General features: G+C 49.6%; 1 protein-coding gene and 1 non-coding gene across 2 annotated transcripts in view; both read right to left on the bottom strand.

Annotated features, from left to right (window-relative positions):
• PDE2A (phosphodiesterase 2A) overlaps positions 1 to 20,852 on the bottom strand; it is a 231,246-nt gene extending 210,394 nt beyond the window's left edge. Inside the window, 2 exon segments of the mRNA XM_060235363.1 lie at positions 20,035 to 20,124; positions 20,805 to 20,852. Of these exon segments, the coding sequence (XP_060091346.1) occupies positions 20,035 to 20,124; positions 20,805 to 20,852 (138 nt within the window).
• On the bottom strand, positions 19,323 to 19,394 carry TRNAI-GAU (transfer RNA isoleucine (anticodon GAU)). Its single transcript has one exon. It is a non-coding gene; the product is annotated as a tRNA-Ile (tRNA).
• Positions 20,853 to 21,507: the final 655 nt, after the last annotated feature.

The following is a 21,507-nucleotide window of genomic DNA, read 5'->3' on the forward strand; positions in this document are numbered from 1 at the left end:
AACTAGTATTGATGGAGGAGGAGGAAGAGGAAGAAGAGAAGAAGATATTGGATTTATATCCCGCCCTCCACTCAAGAGTTTCAGAGCGGCTCACAATCTCTTTTACCTTCCTCCCCCACAACAGAAACCCTGTGAGGTAGATGAAGATATTGGATTTATATCCCGCCCTCCATTCCGAAGAGTCTCAGAGCGGCTCACAATCTCCTTTCCTTTCCTCCCCCTCAACAGACACGCTGTGAGGTAGATGAAGATATTGGATTTATATCCCGCCCTCCACTCCAAAGAGTCTCAGAGCAGCTCACGATCTCCTTTCCCTTCCTCCCCCACAACAGACACCCTGTGAGGTAGATGAAGATATTGGATTTATATCCCGCCCTCCACTCCAAAGAGTCTCAGAGCGGCTCACAATCTCCTTTCCCTTCCTCCCCCACAATAGACACCCTGTGAGGTAGATGAAGATATTGGATTTATATTCCGCCCTCCACTCCAAAGAGTCTCAGAGTGGCTCACAATCTCCTTTCCCTTCCTCCCCCACAACAGACACCCTGTGAGGTAGATGAAGATATTGGATTTATATCCCACCCTCCACTCCGAAGAGTCTCAGAGCAGCTCATAATCTCCTTTACCTTCCCCCCCCCCCACCCCACAACAGACACCTTGTGAGGTAGAAGAAGATATTGGATTTATATCCCGCCCTCCACTCCGAAGAGTCTCAGAGCGGCTCACAATCTCCTTTACCTTCCTCCCCCACAACAGACGCCCTGTGAGGTGGGTGGGGCTGGAGAGGGCTCTCACAGCAGCTGCCCTTTCAAGGACAACTGCTACGAGAGCTATGGCTGACCCAAGGCCATTCCAGCAGCTGCAGGTGGAGGAGTGGGGAATCAAACTCAGTTCTCCCAGATAAGAGTCCATGCACTTCACCAATATGCCAAACTGGCTCTCAAAGCAAAATATTTGGCATCCCTCCTTTTTATCTTCACAACAACCCTCAGAGGATATGCCAGGCTGAGGGAGAGTGATCCAGTGCCCTTAGTGACTAAGTAAGAAGGGATTATGTTCTCCTTGAGCTCTGTGTGGCCTCTGGATTTATGTTCTCCGGCTCTTTCCATCTTCACTTTCCCTTGGTTAATTCTGACCTCTGTGCCACTTTCTCCCATATTTCCTTCCACTACTGCAGCTTGCCTCTTTCAGAATCTCATCCCCCCTCTCCGGCAGTTCTGCCTTTAATCTGCCAACTAGCTTTCCAGCAAAGTGTTATAGAAATAATTAGCATGGATTGGCTACCTGCCAATCAAAGATCTTTCAATCTGCCCCTTCGCCAGCGAACAGATTTCATCATCTCAATCTGCATACATTTCCATATTGCTGTGTGGAGAAAGCCGATTAGCAAGCGTCCAAGTCTCTTTAAATATGAAAAGTTGTTTTTTAAACTCTGGTGTTTGGAAAGGAAACCCATCAGCACAATTATCTTTAAATTTGGAAAGTCGAAAATCAGTTGTCTTAGGTGTGAATAGAAAGATACGAAGAAGAAGAAGTCTGCAGATTTATACCCCGCCCTTCTCGCGATCAGAGTCTCAGAGTGGTTTACAGCCTCCTTTATCTTCCTCCCTCACAACAGACACCCTGTGAGGTGGGTGAGGTTGAGAGAGCTCTCACAGCAGCTGCCCTTTCAAGGACAACTCCTACCAGAGCTGTGGCTGACCTAAGACCATCCCAGCAGCTGCAAGTGGAGGAGTTGGGAATCAAGCCTGGTTCTCCCAGATGAGAGTCTACACGCTTAACCATTACACCAAATTGGCTCTGAGTTTGATAGCACATTGGAGACCAACACGATTTTGGGGGTACGAACTTTCAAGTGTCAAATCTCCTTTTTGGGACCTTTAACCCTTGAAAGCTCACCCCCCCACAAAAAAAAATCCTTGTTGTTCCTGTAGGATTTTTTTTTGCCATCTTCTGGGCGTAGAGCAGAGGTCACTTGGAGTGTGCATGGGGGGGGAGGTATTTGTGAATTTCCTGCATTGTGCAGGGGGTTGGACTAGATGCACATTGGGGCCAAGAATCCCAGCTACAAATACAAGTTGATGGGGTGTGAATTGGCAGAGACTGACCAAGAGAGAGATCTTGGGGTCGTGGTAGAGAACTCACTGAAAATGTCAAGACAGTGTGCGATTGCAATACAACCCGGTTCTCCCAGATAAGAGAGCTCTGTCTGACCCAAGGCCATTCCAGCAGCTGCAAGTGGAGGAGTGGGGCATTAAACCCGGTTCTCCCAGATACGAGAGCTATGGCTGACCCAAGGTCATTCCAGCAGGTGCAAGTGGAGGAGTGGGGAATCAAACCCGGTTCTCCCAGATAAGAGAGCTCTGGCTGATCCAAGGCCATTCCAGCAGGTGCAAGTGGAGGAGTGGGGAATCAAACCCGGTTCTCCCAGATAAGAGAGCTATGGCTGACCCGAGGCCATTCCAGCAGCTGCAAGGGGAGGAGTGGGGAATCAAACCCGGTTCTCCCAGATAAGAGAGCTCTGGCTGACCCAAGGCCATTCCAGCAGGTGCAAGCGGAGGAGTGGGGAATCCAACCCGGTTCTCCCAGATAAGAGAGCTCTGGCTGACCCGAGGCCATTCCAGCAGCTGCCAGTGGAGGAGTGGGGAATCAAACCCGGTTACGGTTGCCAAGTCCAATTCAAGAAATATCTGGGGACTTTGGGGGTGGAGCCAGGAAACATTGGGGCAGAGCCAGGAACAAGGGTGTGGCAAGCATAACCAAACTCCAAGGGAGTTCTGGCCATCACATTTAAAAGGGACCTTTTTAAATGTCTTTCTTCCCTAAGAAATAATGAAGGATAGGGGCACCTTCTTTTGGGGTTCATAGAATTGGACTCCCTGGTCCAATCGTTTTGAAACTTGGGGGGGTACTTTGGGGAGAGGCACTAGATGCTATACTGAAAATTTGGTGCCTCTACCTCAAAAAACAGCTCCCGCAGAGCCCCCGAGACATCCAGATCAATTCCCCATTATACCCTATGAGAATCGATCTCCACATAGGGAATAATGAAGTGCTCAGCAGACATTCTCTCCTCCCCCGCCCCCGTTTTTGGCGACTCTGAAGCGAGGGATTGGCCTCTCTACTCACAAGTTGCTGCCAACTTCTTCCAAGTAACACAGACACCCCATCCCAAGAGGAAGCCTTTCAATCGGAGACTGAAGCCTCCAGAGGTGGAAAGGCACATGGTCCTCTCGGGGCGGGGCTTCCCCCTGCCGGCCGGCTGACTGGGGGCGGGAAGGAGCCTGGGAAAGCAGAAGAACCCCAGCTGGGACCTGGGGGTTGGCAAGCCTAAACCCGGTTCTCCCGGATAAGAGTCCGCGCACTTAACCACGACACCAAACTGGCTCACAGACCTCTCCTCTCCCATGCACTTTCCCCCCCCTTTGATTCTGATTTAGATCTTGAATGCAGTCAGTCAGTTTTCACACACACACACACACAAACACACACACAAACCTCAAGAAAGTGTGCTGGATTTAAAACTTCAACAGTTAATATTTGCTGATGGCGATAAGGCTAGGCTTTGGCGCATTTTCGTGCTGCTTCTCTGCTGAATTGTTTTCCTCCCCTCTTCGTTTAATTGCAGATGTTTACAATTGCTCTTTCATTTTCGGCAGGGCTTTCTTGCAGTAGCAGGAACTCCTTTGCATATTAGGCCATACCCCCCTGAGGTAGCCAATCCTCCTGGAGCTTACAGCAGGCCCTGTCAGCTCCTGGAGGATTGGCTACCTCAGGGGTGTGTGGCCTAATATGCAAAGGAGTTTGTGCTACAAAAACAGTCATAGGTAGGTAGGTAGATGATAGATCGATCGATCGATAGATAGATAGATGGCTTTTTTGTAGGAGGAATTCCTGTGCATATTAGGCCACACACCCCTGAGGTAGTCAATACTACAGGAGTTTACAGTAGGCCCTGTAAGAAGAGCCGTGTAAACTCTTGGAGGATTGGCTACATCGGGGGGGGGGGGTGTGGTCTAATTTGCAAAGGAGTTCCTGGTACAAAAAAAGCCCAGGGTGTAAATATCAAGAAGAAGACCAGGGTGTAAATATCAAGCAATACTAATCTGCGATCCATTTGTCCCTTCTTTCTAACCCAGTGCAAATGAGCATCCAAACACCTTGAGGCAGTGAGTTCCAAAGAAGAACGATGTTCATTCTCTATCATTTCAGATAGATGGCTTTCTTGTAGGAGGAATTCCTTTGCATATTAGGCCACACACCCCTGAGGTAGCCAATACTACAGGAGTTTACAGTAGGCCTTGTACGAAGAGCCCTGTAAGCTCTTGGATGATTGGATACATCGGGTGGGTGTGGCCTAATGTGCAAAGGAGTTCCTGCTACAAAAAAAGCTTTGGTTTTAGTGTTTATTCCAACTCCAGCTTAGGAACTGCCATGTGGAGAAGACCAGGGTGTAAATATCTAGCAATATTAATCTACAATATATTTGCCCCCATGGTGCAAATGACCATCCAAACACCTTGAGGCAGTGAGTTCCAAAGAACTCACTGGCTCCAGGGACCTCGCTTTCCTGCACAATTTGGCTATGGCCACCTGGGGCTGATGTCCAGCCGTGGAATCAGTTTGGACTCAAAGGCGCCTCTTCAGCCGTGGACTCCAAAGGGTGGCGCCGGGCACCACTCCAGCGCCTGCTCGTTATCTTTCCAAAAATGAGCCTGGCAATTATCCTTTCCTCCCCGTGCCGCAAATGACGCTCTCTCCAAAACGCGATTCAGGGACTGCCGGTTGACAAAAGACGAACGTTTGTTCTGATCTCGGGGGAGGGGAGGGGGTGTGGGGAGGTGAAAGGAATTAATTAAAATACAAACACACCCAAAGCTCGTTGCCTGCAAGGCAGCTCTGCAAGAAGAGCAGATCCTTCTTGCTTGGTCTTGCTGCAAAGCTCTGGAAGCCACAGACGCAGGGTGCTGTTAACAGGATGCCACCTTCTCTCTTGATCAGAATAGGGAGAAGGTGGGGTCCTGTTAACAGCACCCTGTGTCTGTGGTGGAAGACAGAGGAAGAGGAGGAGGAGGAGAAAAGGAGGAGAGCATGAGGAGAAGAAGGAGAGGAGGAGAGGATGAGGAGAAGGAGATAAGAAAAAGAGGAGGGGGAGGAGAGAAGGAGGAGAAGAGAAAGAGGAGAGGAGGAGGAGAAGGAGATAAGAAAAAGAGCAGGGGGAGAAGGAAAAGAAAAGAAGGAGGATAAGAGGAGAAGGAGGAGAGAAGAAGAAAAAGGGGAGGAGGAGAAGAAAAAGAGGAGGAGGAGAGGAGAAGAAGAAAAGGAGGAGAAGAGAATTAGAAAAGGAGGAAGAGGAGGAGGAGGAGAAAAGGAGGAGGAGGAGAAGAAGAAGAGGAGGAGAGGAGGAGATGAAAAGAAGGAGGAGGAGAGAATTAGAAAAGGAGGAAGAGGAGGAGGAGAAGAAAAGGAGGAGGAGGGTAAGAGGAGGAGGAGAAGAAAAGGAGGAGGAGGACGGGGAAATCGGATCTATTCCCCATCCCTAGGGGTCATTTTGTAGAAAAATAGGTGGTGGAGCTCATCCAGGGATTGTTATGCAGCTGCACATACTATTCAATGACAAGGAGGTGGAACTCTGAGAAAGGTTCAGGAGCTGTGCTCCCGTGAGCTCCCACTGAATCCGAGGCCTTCCCGTCCCTCACTTGAAGTCTCAGAGTGGTTTACAATCCGCTTTTCTCCCCCCCCCTTACAACAAACTCCCTGTGTGAAGTAGGTGGGGCTGAGAGTGCTCTGAGAGAAACTGCTCTTGAGCAGAACAGCCCTGAGAGAACTTGTGACTGACTCACGGTCACTCCAGCAGGTACACGTGGAGGAGTGGGGAATCAAACCCGGTTCTCCCAAAAAAGAAGTCTGCACGATTAACCACGACACCAAACTGGCCTAGAGAAGAAGAGGAGGAGGAGGAGGAAGAAATTGGATTTATACCCTGTCCTTCACCTAAAGTCTCAGAGCAACTTACAGTCTCCTTCCCTTCCCCACCCCACAACAGACACCCTGTGAGCAATGCTCCCTCTAAGCTGTGGAGTCTCGTGAGCAAAAATCTTATTTCATTTTATTTAAGCTTTTGATAAAGTTCCTCATCAAAGGCTCCTTAGAAAGCTCAAGAGTCATGGAGTAAAAGGACAGGTCCTCTTGTGGATCAAAAACTGGCTTAGTAATAGGAAGCAGAGAGTGAGTATAAATGGGCAGTCTTCGCAGTGGAGGACGGTAAGCAGTGGGGTGCCGCAGGGCTCGGTACTGGGTCCCATGCTCTTTAACTTGTTCATAAATGATTTAGAGTTGGGAGTGAGCAGTGAAGTGGCCAAGTTTGCGGATGACACTAAATTGTTCAGGGTGGTGAGAACCAGAGAGGATTGTGAGGAACTCCAAAGGGATCTGTTGAGGCTGGGTGAGTGGGTGTCAACGTGGCAGATGCGGTTCGATGTGGCCAAGTGCAAAGTAATGCACATTGGGGCCAAGAATACCAGCTACAAATATAAGTTGATGGGGTGTGAACTGGCAGAAACTGACCAAGAGAGAGATCTTGGGGTCTTGGTAGATAACTCACTGAAAATGTCAAGACAGTGTGCGACTGCAATAAAAAAAAGGCCAACGCCATGCTGGGAATTATTAGGAAGGGAATTGAAAACAAATCAGCCAGTATCATAATGCCTCTGTATAAATCGATGGTGCGGTCTGATTTGGAATACTGTGTGCAATTCTGGTCACCGCACATCAAAAAGTTTATTATAGCATTGGAAAAAAGTGCAGAAAAGGAGAACTAGGATGATTAAAGATTTGGAACACTTTTCCTATAAAAGAAAGGTTAAAACACTTGGGGCTCTTTAGCTTGGAGAAACGTCGATTGCGGGGTGACATGATAGAGGTTTACAAGATTATGCATGGGATGGAGAAGGTAGAGAAAGAAGTACTTTTCTCCCTTTCTCACAATACAAGAACTCATGGGCATTCAATGAAATTGCTGAGCAGTCGGGTTCGAACGGATAAAGGAGGTACTTCTTCACCCAAAGGGTGATTAACATGTGGAATTCACTGCCACAGGAAGTGGTGGCGGCTACAAGCATAGCCACCTTCAAGAGGGGGTTAGATAAAAATATGGAGCAGAGGTCCATCAGTGGCTATTAGCCAAGGAAATATATAAATTTTTGGCCACTGTGTGACACAGAGTGTTGGACTGGATGGGCCATTGGCCTGATCCAACATGGCTTCTCTTATGTGACACAGAGTGTTGGACTGGAGGGGCCATTGGCCTGATCCAACAGGGCTTCTCTTATGTTCTTATGTGGCACAGAGTGTTGGACTGGAGGGGCCATTGGCCTGATCCAACATGGCTTCTCTTATGTCCCTATGTGACACAGAGTGTTGGACTGGAGGGACCATTGGCCTGATCCAACATGGCTGCTTTTAGGTTCTTATGACCCTACAGAAGGGGGAGCAGGTGGGATTTTGCAGCTTAGCTCACTGTCTTGAGTCGCCGAAAGCTCTTTGTTCAGAAACCACTCAAGAGAGCTGTGGCAGATGCTTGGATCTGGGAAACTCAGCATCCAATTTATTTCAACCCTCTCCAGCCCACGTTCTCAGCACACCCCCGCGGCAGCTCCTAATTAATCAGTATCAGTAAAATGGACATGCGAGCGAAGAATGAGAATTGCAGAAATAGCCGGGAAATCAATACGAGAATCAAAAGAACCTGAAGGGCATTTCCTTGAACGCCGGCTGCAGCCCAGCCCATTTTGCAAAGCCGATACTGAGTTTCTGTTGTCCCATCAGAAGCGGCTCCACTTGGAGGAAATGAGGACAATTTTGAATGCACAAATTCTCAAGCCCAGGTCTAAGGAATTCCAATCAGAGAATCTCAAGGAACAGAACGGGGGAAGGGACCATAACTTAGAATCATAGACTCATAGAGTTGGAAGGGACCTCCAGGTTCATTGAATCATAAAGCTGGAAGGGACCTCCAGGGTCATAGAATCACAGAATCATAGAGCTGGGACCTCCAGGGTCATAGAATCATAGAGCTGGAAGGGACCTCCAGGGTCATCTCCTCCAACCCCCTGCACAATGCAGGAAACTTACAAAAACCTCCCCCTAAATTCACAGGATCTTAATTGCTGTCAGATGGCCATCTAGCCTCTGTTGAAGAACCTCCAAAGGAGAATCATAGAATCCTAGAGTTGGAAGGGACCTCCAGGGTCCTCTAATCCAACCCTCTGCACAATGCAGGAAACTCACAAACACCTCCCCCTAAATTCACAGGATCCTCATTGCTGTCAGATGGCCATCTAGCCTCTGTTGAAAAACCTCCAAGGAAGGAGAACCCACCACCTCCGAAGGAGGAAGCCTGTTTCATTGAGGAACCGCTCTAACGCTCAGGAAGTTCTTCCTAATGTTGAGTCGGAAACTCTTTTGGTTTAATTTCAACCCATTGGTTCTGGTCCTGCCTTCTGGGGTCGCAGAAAACAATTCCACACCATCCTCTATAGGACAGCCCTTCAAATCCTTGAAGATGGTGATACTATCACCTCTCAGCCGCCTCCTCTCCAGGCTAAACATGCACAGCTCCTTCAACCTTTCCCCATAGGACTTGGTCTCCAGACCCCTCACCATCTTCATCACCTTCCTCTGGACCCATTTCAGCTTGTCTAGATCCTTCTTAAAATGGTGCCCAAAACTGAACACAATACTCCAGGTGAGGTCTTACCAGAGAAGAGTAGAGCGTGAAAAAGTCAGAGTAAAACTCAACTTGTTGCAAGGCTGAATTTTGAGTTGCCAGCTCTGGGTTGGGAAATTCTTGGAGATTTTGGGCGTGGAGCCTTAGGAGGAAGACGTTTGGGGAGGGGAGGACCTTCTGTGGGGTATATTGCCATGGAGTCCAACTCCCAAAGCAGCCATTTTCTCCAGGGGAACTAAGAGCCAGTTTGGTGTAGTGGTTAAGTGTGCGGACTCTTATCTGGGAGAACTGGCTGATTCCCCACTCCTCCACTTGCACTTGCTGGAATGGCCTTGGGTCAGCCATAGCTCTGGCAGAGGTTGTCCTTGAAAGGGCAGCTGCTGGGAGAGTCCTCTCAGCCCCATCCACCTCATAGGGTGTCTGTTGAGGGGGAAGAAGATATAGGAGATTGTGAGCCGCTCTAAGACTCTGTGACTCGTATAGGGCAGGATATAAATCCAGTATCAGCATCCATCAATCATCATCTATCATCATCATCCATCATTCATTATCCACCATCCATCATCCATCTTCATCCTCCATCATCCATCAACTATCTCATCATCCATCATCCATCAATCATCATCCATCATTCATCAATCATCATCCATCATCTATCATCCATCTTCATCATCCATCAACTATCTCATCATCCATCACCCATCAATCATCATCCATCATCTATCATCATCATCCATCTTCATCATCCATCATCTATCATCATCACCCATCAATCGTCATCCATCATCACCATCCATCATCAATCATCATCATCCATCATCCATCATCATCATCATCATCATCATCATCATCATCATCATCATCATCATCATCATCAATCATCTTCTTCTCCTCCTTCTCCTTCTCTGTCACCTGAAGATCAGTTGTAATCCAAGGAGAACTCCAGCTACCATCTGGAGATTGAAAACTAATTCTCCCTCTAAGCTGTGGAGCCTTGTGAGCAAAAATTCTACGTCGTGAGCTACTGGCATTAAAGTCGTGAGCTCAACTGCATAAATTAGTATGCTCTGGGACCGTCCTTCCTCAACAAAGACAAAAAATGTGTGAGCCGGAGGCTATGTCATACCAACTCAGTTTCCAGGGAACAGTGTTGGCAACCCTATTTGTAGGGCATCCCATACTTATTTGCAAGCAAAGAACAGAATGAAAGGCATACAGGCTGCCAGGTGGTTCCCCTCCTCCCCAAGCGTGGATGCCTGCTAGGGGGGCTGACTTAGTGGTGACAAATTCAGGTAGGCAGCTGTTTTGGCCTAAAACAGAAGGACAAAGCTTGAGTCCAGGGGCACTTTTAAGAGCAACCAAGTTTTATTCTGGGGATAAGCTTTTGCACGCAAGCAAGATGCTGACCTCGATGTCCACTCACTGGCCCCGGTCTCTGTGCCCTGTTGTGGGCCCTCAAGAGGAAGTGATTCGCCCCTGTGTGAGACAGGAGGTTGGACTAGATGGACCCTCCCTGGTCTGACCCAGCAGGGCTCTTCAGAGGTTCTTCTCAGGGGAAGGCCTCAGCCTCTCTGCCCTGTTGTTGGCCCTCCAGAGGAACTGGCTGGCCACTGTGTGAGACGGGATGCTGGACTAGATGGACCCTCCCTGGTCTGATCCAGCAGGGCTCTTCTGAGGTTCTTCTCAGGGAAAGGCCTCGGCCTCTCTGCCCTGTTGTTGGCCCTCCAGAGGAACTGGTTGGCCACTGTGTGAGACAGGAGGCTGGACTAGATGGACCCTCCCTGGTCTGACCCAGCAGGGCTCTTCTGAGGTTCTTCTCAGGGAAAGGCCTCAGCCTCTCTGCCCTGTTGTGGGCCCTCCAGAGGAACTGGCTGGCCACTGGGTGAGACAGGAGGCTAGACTAGATGGACCTTCCCTGGTCTGACCCAGCAGGGCTCTTCTGAGGTTCTTTCAGGGGAAGGCCTCAGCCTCTCTCCCCTGTTATAGGCCCTCCAGAGGAACTGGTTTGCCACTGTGTGAGACAGGAGGCTGGACTAGATGGACCCTCCCTGGCCTGATCCAGCAGGGCTCTTCTGAGGTTCTTCTCAGGAGAAGGTCTCAGCCTCTCTGTCCTGTTGTTGGCCCTCCAGAGGAACTGGCTGGTCACTGTGTGAGACAAGTGGCTGGACTGGATGGACCCTCACTGGTCTGATCTAGCAGAGCTTTTCTCAGGGGAAGGCCTCGGCCTCTCTGCCCTGTTGTGGGCCCTCCAGAGGAACTGGCTGGTCACTGTGTGAGACAGGAGGCTGGACTAGATGGACCCTCCCTGGTCTGATCCAGCAGGGCTCTTCTGATGTCATTCTAAGGGGAAGGCCTCAGCCTCAGAGGAACTGGGTGGTCCCTGTGTGAGACAGGAGGCTGGACTCGATGAACCCTCCCTGGTCTGATCCAGCAGGGCTCTTCTGAGGTTCTTTTCAGTGGAAGGCCTCGGCCTCTCTGCCCTGTTGTGGGCCCTCCAGAGGAACCGGTTGGCCACTGTGTGAGATAGGAGACTGGACTAGATGGACTCTCACTGGTCTGACCCAGCATTGGTGTTCTGAGGTTCTTCTCAAGGGAAGGCCTCGGCTTCTATGCTCTGTGGTTGGCCCTCTAGAGAGGGGTGGGCAAACTGCAGCTCATCAGCCACTTGTGGCTCTTTCCCACATATTGTGGCCCTCAAAGAAGAAAAAATAGAAGGAAGAGAGGCTTGGTTCAGCAGCTCTGCTGTGGGATTAAGAACGCCTGGAAAAACAAGCTCTGCCTCCCCCCCCCCTTCCTCCCCAAGGGAGGAGCCTCAGCCAATGGAGAAAACAGAGGCTTTGCTCTGTAGCTGCTGTGCGATTGAGCAAGCCTGGCAAAGCAAGCTGTGATGCAGAAGGAAGCAAGAGAGAGGGAGAAGGAAGCAGATAACAGCCGCTTGCTCGGGGCCTGATAGGAGCCCTCTGGTGGCCTGATTCGGCCGCCAAGCTGCATGTTTAACACCCCTGGACTAGATGGTCTATATCAGGGGTGTTGAACCCGTTTGTTATGGGGGACGTATCAGACATAAGTGAGATCTTGTTGGGCCGAGCCATGTTGGGCTGGGCCATGTGTGTACCTATTTAAGATTAGGTAGCAGAGATATACATTTTATAAAGGACAGAGACAAACACAAATACATTTAAAAAATAAATAAACTTAAAACACGCTTAAGACATTAGCACTTCTTGGTCTTAAACATGCTTTCTTCGTATTTCTCCCATGGGACCCAGGGAACTGGGCAAAGGAAGCTCTGGCTCTTTTCTTCCTTCCCCAGGGGACAGGATGGGGGGGGGGGGGAGCCTCAGCCAATAGAAGGAAGAGAGGCTTGGCTCAGTAGCTCTGCTGTGCAATTGAGAGGTCCTGGCAAACAAAGCTATTCCTCCCCCCCCCTTCCTCTCCAAGAGAGGAGCCTCAGCCAATGGAGAAAACAGAAGTTTTTCTCCGTAGCTCCTGTGCGATTGAGCAAGCCTGGCAAAGCAAGCTGTGATGCAGAAGGAAGCAAGAGAGAGGGAGAAGGAAGCAGACGACAGCCAGTTGCTCGGGGGCCTGATAGGAGCTCTCTAGGGGCCCGATTCGGCCCCTGAACTGCTTGTTTGACACCCCTGGTCTCTATAGCCCCTTCCAACTCTAGGATTCTAGGAGTCTATTCTCTTAGAAGACAAGTTTGTTCCAGGTCAGGCAGAACTACCTGTGGAGCAGTGAGCCGTTGCTTGCCAGACTGTCACAGCCATCTTTGTAGACGTCCACATGCGAGAGCAGAATACCGGGCCGCGATTAAGCCCTAATAGACTCCCAGAGGGGGAAGAGGTGGGCGGACACAAGATGTTGCTATTCTCTTACGGCATTAATGCTGTAATGCTGGGAGATTAGGAGCACAAAAGCCTGGCAGAACAGCAGGGACGGGGCATTGTTGGTTGCCACATGCTTGGGGAAAGAGGGAGGGCGTGCGAAGGCGATTAACGAAAGGTCAGAAGGAATGATTTCAGGTTCCGGAATGACTAACGGCAGCAGCAGGGCCCCCGGGCAGGTAGGGACAGGGAAGGAGGCGGAGTGGCACAAGCCACGTCATCTGGAGACGCCCAAGGTGACCTCCGCTCCTCTGCCCTCCTGCTTTAGAGGAAGAAACATGGGATGGGAGAATGGCCTGCAGCTCAAAAGAACATAAGAGAAGCCATGTTGGATCAGACCAGTGGCCCATCCAATCCAACACTCTGTGTCACACAGTGGCCAAAATCCAGGGGCCACCGGGAGACCCACCAGTGGGGCCGGAACCCCAGAAGTCATCCCATTGTGGCCCACCAAGCACCAAGAATACAGAGCATCACTGCCCCAGAAATAAGAACATAAGAGAAGCCATGTTGGATCAGGCCAATGGCCCATCCAGTCCTACACTCTGTGTCACACAGTGGCCAAAAACCCAGGTGCTATCAGGAGGTCCAACAGTGCAGCCAGGACACCAAAAGCCCTCCCACTGTGCCCCCCCTCCAAGCACCAAGAATACAGAGCATCACTGCCCCAGACATAAGAACATAAGAGAAGCCATGTTGGATCAGGCCAATGGCCCATCTAGTCCAACACTCTGTGTCACACAGTGGCCAAAAGAATCAGGTGCCATCAGGAGGTCCACCAGTGGGGCCAGGACACTAGAAGCCCTCCTACTGTTGCCTTTCCCAAGCACCAAGAATACAGAGCATTACTGCCCCAGACATGAAAACATAAGAGAAGACATGTTGGATCAGGCCAATGGCCCATCCAGTCCAACAGTATGTGTTACTCAGTGGCAAAAAAATCCAGGTGCCACCAAGAGCTCCATCAGTGGGGCCAGGACACTAGAAGCCCTCCCACTGTGCCCCCCCCTCCGAGCACCAAGAATACAGAACATCACTGGTCCAGACATAAGAACATCAGAGAAGCCATGTTGGATCAGGCCAATGGCCCATCCAGTCCAACACTCTGTGTCACACAGTGGGCAAAACCCAGGTGCCATCAGGAGGTCCACCAGTGGGGCCAGAACACTGGAAGCCGTCCCATTGTGCCCCCCTAAGCATCAAGAATACAGAGCATCACTGCCCCACACAGAGAGTTCCATCAATATACTGTAGCTAATAGCCACTGATGGACCTCTGCTCCATATGTTGATCCAATTCCCTCTTGGAGCTGGCTCTGCTTGCAGCCACCACCACCTCCTGTGGCAACAAATTCCATGTGTTAATCCCCCCTTTAAGCAGAAAGTTCCCCCATCGGCCTGTGAGGGGGGCAGCCCCACTGGGAAGTCTGGCTACCATAAAAGATCAACAAGGCACATCCTAGATTCATTGTGCAGATAACTGATGTTGTGACCAAAACCACCAAGCTCTGAGCCCAGGGGATAGAGACGTCCATTAATCTGACCGTTTCACTACTAAGGGACCTTTGCTGATAGGGTTTCCAATCCCCAGGTGGGGGCAGGGGATCCCCTGGTTTGGAGGCCCTCCCCCCACTCCAGGGTCATCAGAAAGCAGCGGGGACGGGAATGTGTGCCGGACATTCCATTGTTCCCTATACAGACTGATTCCCATAGGGTATAATGGAGAATTGATCTGCAGCTAGCTGGGGCTCTTGGGGAGCTGTGTTTTGAGCTAGAAGGACCAAATCTGCAGCATTGCATCCATGACTCTCCTCAAAACACCCTCCAAGTTTCAAAAAGATTGGAACAGGGAGTCATAAGAACATAAGAGTAGCCATGTTGGATCAGGCCAATGGCCCATCCAGTCCAACACTCTGTGTCGCATAAGAACATAAGAGAAGCCCTGTTGGATCAGGCCAGTGGCCCCTCCAGTCCAACACTCTGGCTGATTTCGCACTGAACTTTTACTGGCGCGACCACCCTCCTCACGCCGGCGGATCTGCAGGGATTTCGCACCAGAAGCGCCGGCGCAGCCAAAAGAGCCGGCAACTTCCGTCCCGAAACCAGCTCAAACGGAAACCGCCAAGAAGCAGGAAAACGTTTTGAGCGGGTTTCGCGACAGAAGTAGCCGGCTCTTTTGGCTGCGCCAGCGCTTCTGGTGCGAAATCCCTGCAGATCCGCCGGCGTGAGGAGGGTGGTCGCGCCAGTAAAAGGTCAGTGCGAAAACGCCCTCTGTGTCACATAAGAACATAAGAGAAGCCCTGTTGGATCAGGCCAGTGGCCCATCCAGTCCAACACTCTGTGTCACGTAAGAACATAAGAGAAGCCATGTTGGATCAGGCCAATGGCCCATCCAGTCCAACACTCTGTGTCACACAGTGGCAAAAAAAAATTATATATACACACACACTGTGGCTAATAGCCACTGATGGACCTCTGCTCCATATTTTTATCTAAACCCCTCTTGAAGGTGCCTATGCTTGTGGCCGCCGCCACCTCCTGTGGCAGTGAATTCCACATGTTCATCACCCTTTGGGTGAAGAAGGACTTCCTTTTATCGGTTTTAACGGATAAAAGTCCAGCTGTATGAGCTCCAAAAGAAGGTGCCCCTATCCTTCATTATTTCCAATGGAGGGAAAGCATTTAAAAGTTGTGCAGTCCCTTTAAATGGGATGGTCAGAACTCCCTTCAGAGTTCATAGAATCATAGAGTTGGAAGGGACCACCAGGGTCATCTAGTCAAACCCCCTGCACAATGTAGGAAACTCACAAACACCTCCCCCTACATTCACAGGATCTTCATCGCTGTCAGATGGCCATCTAGCTTCTGTTGAAAAACCTCCGAGGAAGGAGAGCCCACCATCTCCCGAGGAAGCCTGTTCCACTGAGGAATCGCTCTAACAGTCAGGAAGTTTTTCCTAATGTTGAGCTGGAAACTCTTTTGATTTAATTTCAATCCATTGGTTCCGGTCCTACCTTCTGGGGCCACAGAAAACAATTCCACCCCATCCTCTATATGACTGCTCTTCAAGGATTTGAAGATGGTGATCCTATCACCTCTCAGCTGTCTCTTCTCCAGGCTAAATATCCCCAGCTCCTTCAACCTTTCTTCACAGGACTTTGTCTCCAGACCCCTCACCATCTTCATCGCCCTCCTCTGGACCCGTTCCAGCTTGTCTACGTCCTTCTTAAAATGTGGTGCCCAAAACTGAACACAAGACTCCAGGTGAGGTCTTCCCAGAGCAGAGTAAAGCAATACCATCACATCACGTGATCTGCACACGAGATTTCAATTGTGCTCATCACACCCTTGCTCCTGGCTCCACCCCAATGTCTCCTGGCTCCACCCCCCCCAGAGTCCCCAGATATTTCTTGAATTGGACCTGGCAACCTTATTTGCCGATGCTCCCGTCTGCTTTTCCGAAACCCAGAAGGGCTTGTAAAAGCGCAAGGAAAGCAGAGAGGGACGGTTGAGAGAGGCGGGAAGGGCAGTGCTTGCCTGAAGGAGCACAGCAGCTTTTTCACAGTTCAGCAGGCCCAGTAATGAATTTTCACACTTGAGAGTATCGTTCCGGGACATTCCTAGTAGTACATTTGCAAGCGTCGTCCTTACATGGAGACTCAGGGGACCAAACAGATGGGAAGGAGAGGGGAAGGAAGGGGACGAAGGCAAAGGGCTGTGAAAGATGGAGATGTAGCGTTGAAAGCTCCAGCAGGTCCAAGAAACTCATCCCCAGTCAGCTATTCCGGAGGTCTCTATGCACGGGAGTTTTGCCTTGCTTTCCTGTCCGGTTAACTTTTTTTTTGTTCTGCATTGATTTCTTCCCCTTCAGCGCTCAGTTCACTTTCTTGTCGCTGTTTCCCCAGGTTTTTGGAGAGTGCTTTTGTGCCGATTTCCCCCTTGTTTCGCTCCTGAGCCAAAGGTTGACCTCCAGGGTCATCTAGTCCAACCCCCCAAATTTAAAAGCAAACAGATTGTTGAACTTCCTGTTCTGGCTTTGGCGCAGCAAGATCGGGGGGGAATCTCTCTCTCTCGGCTTGACTTCGCGAACGAAGATTTAAGAAAGGTGCAGTAGTCCACGTCTGCTGCAGGCTCGCTGGTGGCTGACAAGACCAATGCGGGACAGGCAGATCCGGCCAAAGTGGCTGCAGGGAAAAGTCTGATTTGGGGTTGGTGCTGTAGCAGTGCGATTCTTCCTCAATCTCCTTTTGTCCTCAAGACCAGCTATGCGTGCGTTCTCAAAGGAATAGACAGCCTGGTGGATGGTGTGCCTCCATGCTTTGCGATCTGAGGCTAGGTCAGACCACTGGTGATGGTTGATGCAACAGGTGCCAAGGGATTTCTTCAAGGAGTCCTTGTACCTCTTCTTTGGTGCCCCTCTATTTCGATGGCCGGTGGAAAGTTCGCCATACAGGGCAATCTTGGGAAGGCGGTGGTTTTCCATCCTGGAGATATGCCCTGCCCAGTGCAGCTGCGTCTTCAACAGCAATGCCAGGGGGGAATCACAGCTCTTGCAAACCCCCTGCCCCCCCCGAATTGCATGGATTGAGGGGGTCCGGACACCAAGGAGACCCTAGAATAGGAGTTTCTGAAGCATGGGAAGCGACAAGATCCAGGGATACTATGGCAACTGAACCCTGGGACTCTTTTGTCTGCCCTGAAGCCTCACCGCTCCAATCGCCATTTTGATCGGCACCAAGCTGTCATTACTGGCAATAAAATAACTTGATTTCAAGCGTTTTTCTACTACATCAGGATTTTGACATCAGGAATGACAGAACTGAGAAACCTGTTGGAGAACGCTTTAACCTTCCTGAGCATTCAATGGGTGACCAGAAAGCAGCTGTTTTAATGCAAAGGAACTTCAAGAACAGAATGGAGAGAGGAATTGCTGAATTAGAAAATTATCACGAAATTGGAAAAAACGCCTCCCCAGGACTGAACAGAGATATTGGGTTGTTTTTTTTTATCTTATTGCATATGCTAAACCAACTCTCGCTGAGTATACCTGTGCATCCACAGTGTTCCAATGTCTCTCTTTTTTAGAACAGCGTATCAGAATAATTTTTTTTTGCGTGTTGACATGCTCAAATGAGGGATGGGGGCTGGTTGTCTCATTACATATACTAACCCGCCTTCCACTATGCTTTAATGCACTTTAATGCACTATACTTTAATGCACCCTGTTTTTCTAAGGGCTAACTTTATATTATTTCTCTTTTAGAACAGTGTATCAGAATATTTGGGTTTTTTGTTTTTGTTTTTTGTACTCGCATACTCAAATGGGGGACATTGGTTGCTTGTCTTATTGCATATGCTAACCCATCCTCCACTGTATTTTAATGTCTTCCTTTTTTTTTTTCTAATGGCAAACTATACGGATGTTATAACCTCTTGAGAAACCATGCCCTCTGTTTAAACTAACAAAGCCAGAATGTTACCTAGATTTATGGCACCTCGCACCTGCGACGGCAGTCTGCTTTTTTATCACCCTCCAGTGTTCTTTCAGCCCAGTGTCTTGTCCTACACTAACAAACACAGATCCCTATTTGTGATTCTTTTAAGCTGCTAAAAACATTCCCATGATTCTACACCGCGCACTTATATTAAGAATTGCTGCTTCCATTCCCATTTTGTCTGATGAAGCTTCCATTCTGAATAAAACTTCGTTGGTCTGAAAGGTTCACTTGTCTACTGCATTGTTCTGTTGCTTCAGACCAACGCGGCTGCCTTCTGGGATCTTTCTACTACAATCAGCGAAACAATACCTTGCAAGCAAGTCTGTTTTGAAGTGTTACCCATCAGCTAAATTTGTACTACAATACCAAACTTGATTTCAAGCGTTTTTCTACTACATCAGGATTCTGACATCAGGAATGACAGAACTGAGAAACCTGTTGGAGAACGCTTTAACCTTCCTGAGCATTCAATGGGTGACCACAAAGTCGCTGTTTTAATGCAAAGGAACTTCAAGAACAGAATGGAGAGAGGAATTGATGAATTACAAATTATCACGAAACTTGGAACAAACTTGACTGTTCAGAAAGAGGGAGGGGAGGACTTGAAACCCCTCCCCCACAACAGATGATCAGCGTTCAGACTTTAAAGAACCAACTTATAATATTTGTCATGATTTCAAATAGAAGAAAGTGGAGTGAGTATGCGTATATGGACCGATCTGGTACAAAATTAAACAACTAGTAATTGGACTTATAATACAATACAATATAATTAAAGGCTGAATGCGTAAATGTGAGAAATTTATTTTGTGATCTGTCTAGGTTGTAAAGTAAATTCAACTGGAATTCAGGAGAAGAAATAAAAAAAAATTAAGTGGAAATTTGGAAGGATTTGTTAATTGGGATTTTGAGTCAATTCCCTGGTCTTAACTGATTTGCTACTGCCATATGAACATATATGAACACATGAGGCTTGGTCCATCAAAGTCAGTATTGTCTACTCAGACTGGCAGCGGTTCTCCAGGGTCTCAAGCTGAGGTTTTTCACGCCTACTTGCCTGGACCCTTTTTAGTTGGAGATGCTGGGGATTGAACCTGGGACCTTCTGCTTACCAAGCAGATGATCTACCACTGAGCCACAGCACCATTCATGGCTCTCCAGGGTCTCCTGCTGAGGTTCTTCACGCCTTCTTGCCTGGACCCTTTTTAGTTGGAGATGCCGGGGATTGAACCTGGAACCTTCTGCTTATCAAGCAGATGCTCTACCACTGAGCCACAGCCCCATTCATGGCTCTCCAGGGTCTCCAGCTGAGGTTCTTCATGCCTTCTTGCCTGGACCCTTTTTAGTTGGAGATGCTGGGGATTGAACCTGGAACCTTCTGCTTATCAAGCAGATGCTCTACCACTGAGCCACTGTCCCTCCCAAAGGTAGTCCCCTGTGCAAGCACCAGTCACTTTCGACTCTGGGGTGACGTTGCATCACGACATTTTCATGGCAGACTTTTCACAGAGTGGTTTGCCTTTGCCTTCCCCAGTCATCTACGCTTTACCCCCAGCAAGCTGGGGACTCATTTGACCGACCTTAGAAAGATGGAAGGCTGAGTCAACCTGGAGCCGGCTCCCTGAACCCAGCTTCCGCCGGGATCGAACTCAGGTCGTGAGCAGAGAGTTCAGACTGCAGTACTGCAGCTTTACCACGCTGCGCCACGGGACTTCCAGGTGGGCCCTGGAGATCTCTTGAAATTCCAAAATGTCACCCAGACTACAGAGATCGATTCCCTTGGAGAAAACGGCTGTTTGGGTGGGTGAACTCTGTGCTATGATATCTTGTTACGGTCCCTCCCCTTCCCAAACTCATTCCTCTTCAGGCGTCACCCCAACCCAGAGGTGGCTTCTCTACTGGCAAAATGGGTCACCACTTACCACTTTGGGTAGCACGGAAGCGATGGCATCTTTGACGACTTCCCGGAGGCTGGAGACATCGAGGACAGAGCCCAGGCTGAGCAAAGCATCCTGGGAAGAAAACAAAGACAAGGAGGAGTCAAACAACAGAATGGTTTTAGAAGAAGAAGAAGATGATATTGAATTTATATCCCGCCCTCCACTCCGAAGAGTCTCAGAGCAGCTCACAATCTCCTTTCCCTCCCCCCCCCACAACAGACACCCCGTGAGGTAGATGAAGATATTGGATTTATATCCCGCCCTCCACTCCGAAGAGTCTCAGAGCGGCTCACAATCTCCTTTCCCTTCCTCCCCCACAACAGACACCCTGTGAGGTAGATGAAGATAATGGATTTATATCCTGCCCTCCACTCCGAAGAGCCTCAGAGCGGCTCACAATCTCCTTTCCCTTCCTCCCCCACAACAGACACCCTGTGTGGTGGGTGGGGCTGGAGAGGGCTCTCACAGCAGCTGCCCATTCAAGGACAATCTCTGCCAGAGCTCTGGCTGACCCAAGGCCATGCCAGCAGCTGCAAGTGGAAGAGTGAGGAATCAAACCTGGTTCTACAAAATAAGAGAGCTCTGGCTGACCCAAGGTCCTTCCAGCAGGTGCAGGTGGAGGAGTGGGGAATCAAACCCGGTTCTCCCAAAGAGAGCTCTGGCTGACCCAAGCCGTTCCAGCAGCTGCAAGTGGAGGAGTGGGGAATCAAACCCGGTTCTCCCAGATAAGAGTCCGCACACTTAACCACTACACCAAACCGGCTCTCCAGGCATCCTAAGTAAATAACTGCTTTGTTCATATCGACGGCATGCGATACTGCATAATCTGTTTTGAGCTTGCAATTGCATTCTGAGAACTGACTGTTGCTGTCCGATAACCAGTCGATCAGCTTTTCAATGCTGCCGTCTTTTCTTCTTTTAGGAGACAAACGAAGGTCTCTGTATAGTTTGGTGCAGTGGTTAGGTGCGTGGATTCTTATCTGGGAGAACTGGGTTTGATTCCCCACTCTTCCACTTGCAGCTGCTGGAATGGCCTTGGGTCAGTCATAGCTCTCTTATCTGGGAGAACCGGGTTTGATTCCCCACTCCTCCACTTGCAGCTGCTGGAATGGCCTTGGGTCAGCCAGAGCTCTCTTCTGGGAGAACTGGGTTGGATTCCCCACTCCTCCACTTGCAGCTGCTGGAATGGCCTTGGGTCAGTCATAGCTCTCTTATCTGGGAGAACCGGGTTTGATTCCCCACTCTTCCACTTGCAGCTGCTGGAATGGCCTTGGGTCAGCCATAGCTCTCTTATCTGGGAGAACCGGGTTTGATTCCCCACTCCTCCCCTTGCAGCTGCTGGAATGGCCTTGGGTCAGCCAGAGCTCTCTTATCTGGGAGAACCGGGTTTGATTCCCCACTCCTCCCCTTGCAGCTGCTGGAATGGCCTTGGGTCAGCCATAGCTCTCTTATCTG

This window comes from Heteronotia binoei, chromosome 3 (assembly GCF_032191835.1).
Source record: "Heteronotia binoei isolate CCM8104 ecotype False Entrance Well chromosome 3, APGP_CSIRO_Hbin_v1, whole genome shotgun sequence".
Classification (NCBI taxonomy): domain Eukaryota; kingdom Metazoa; phylum Chordata; class Lepidosauria; order Squamata; family Gekkonidae; genus Heteronotia; species Heteronotia binoei.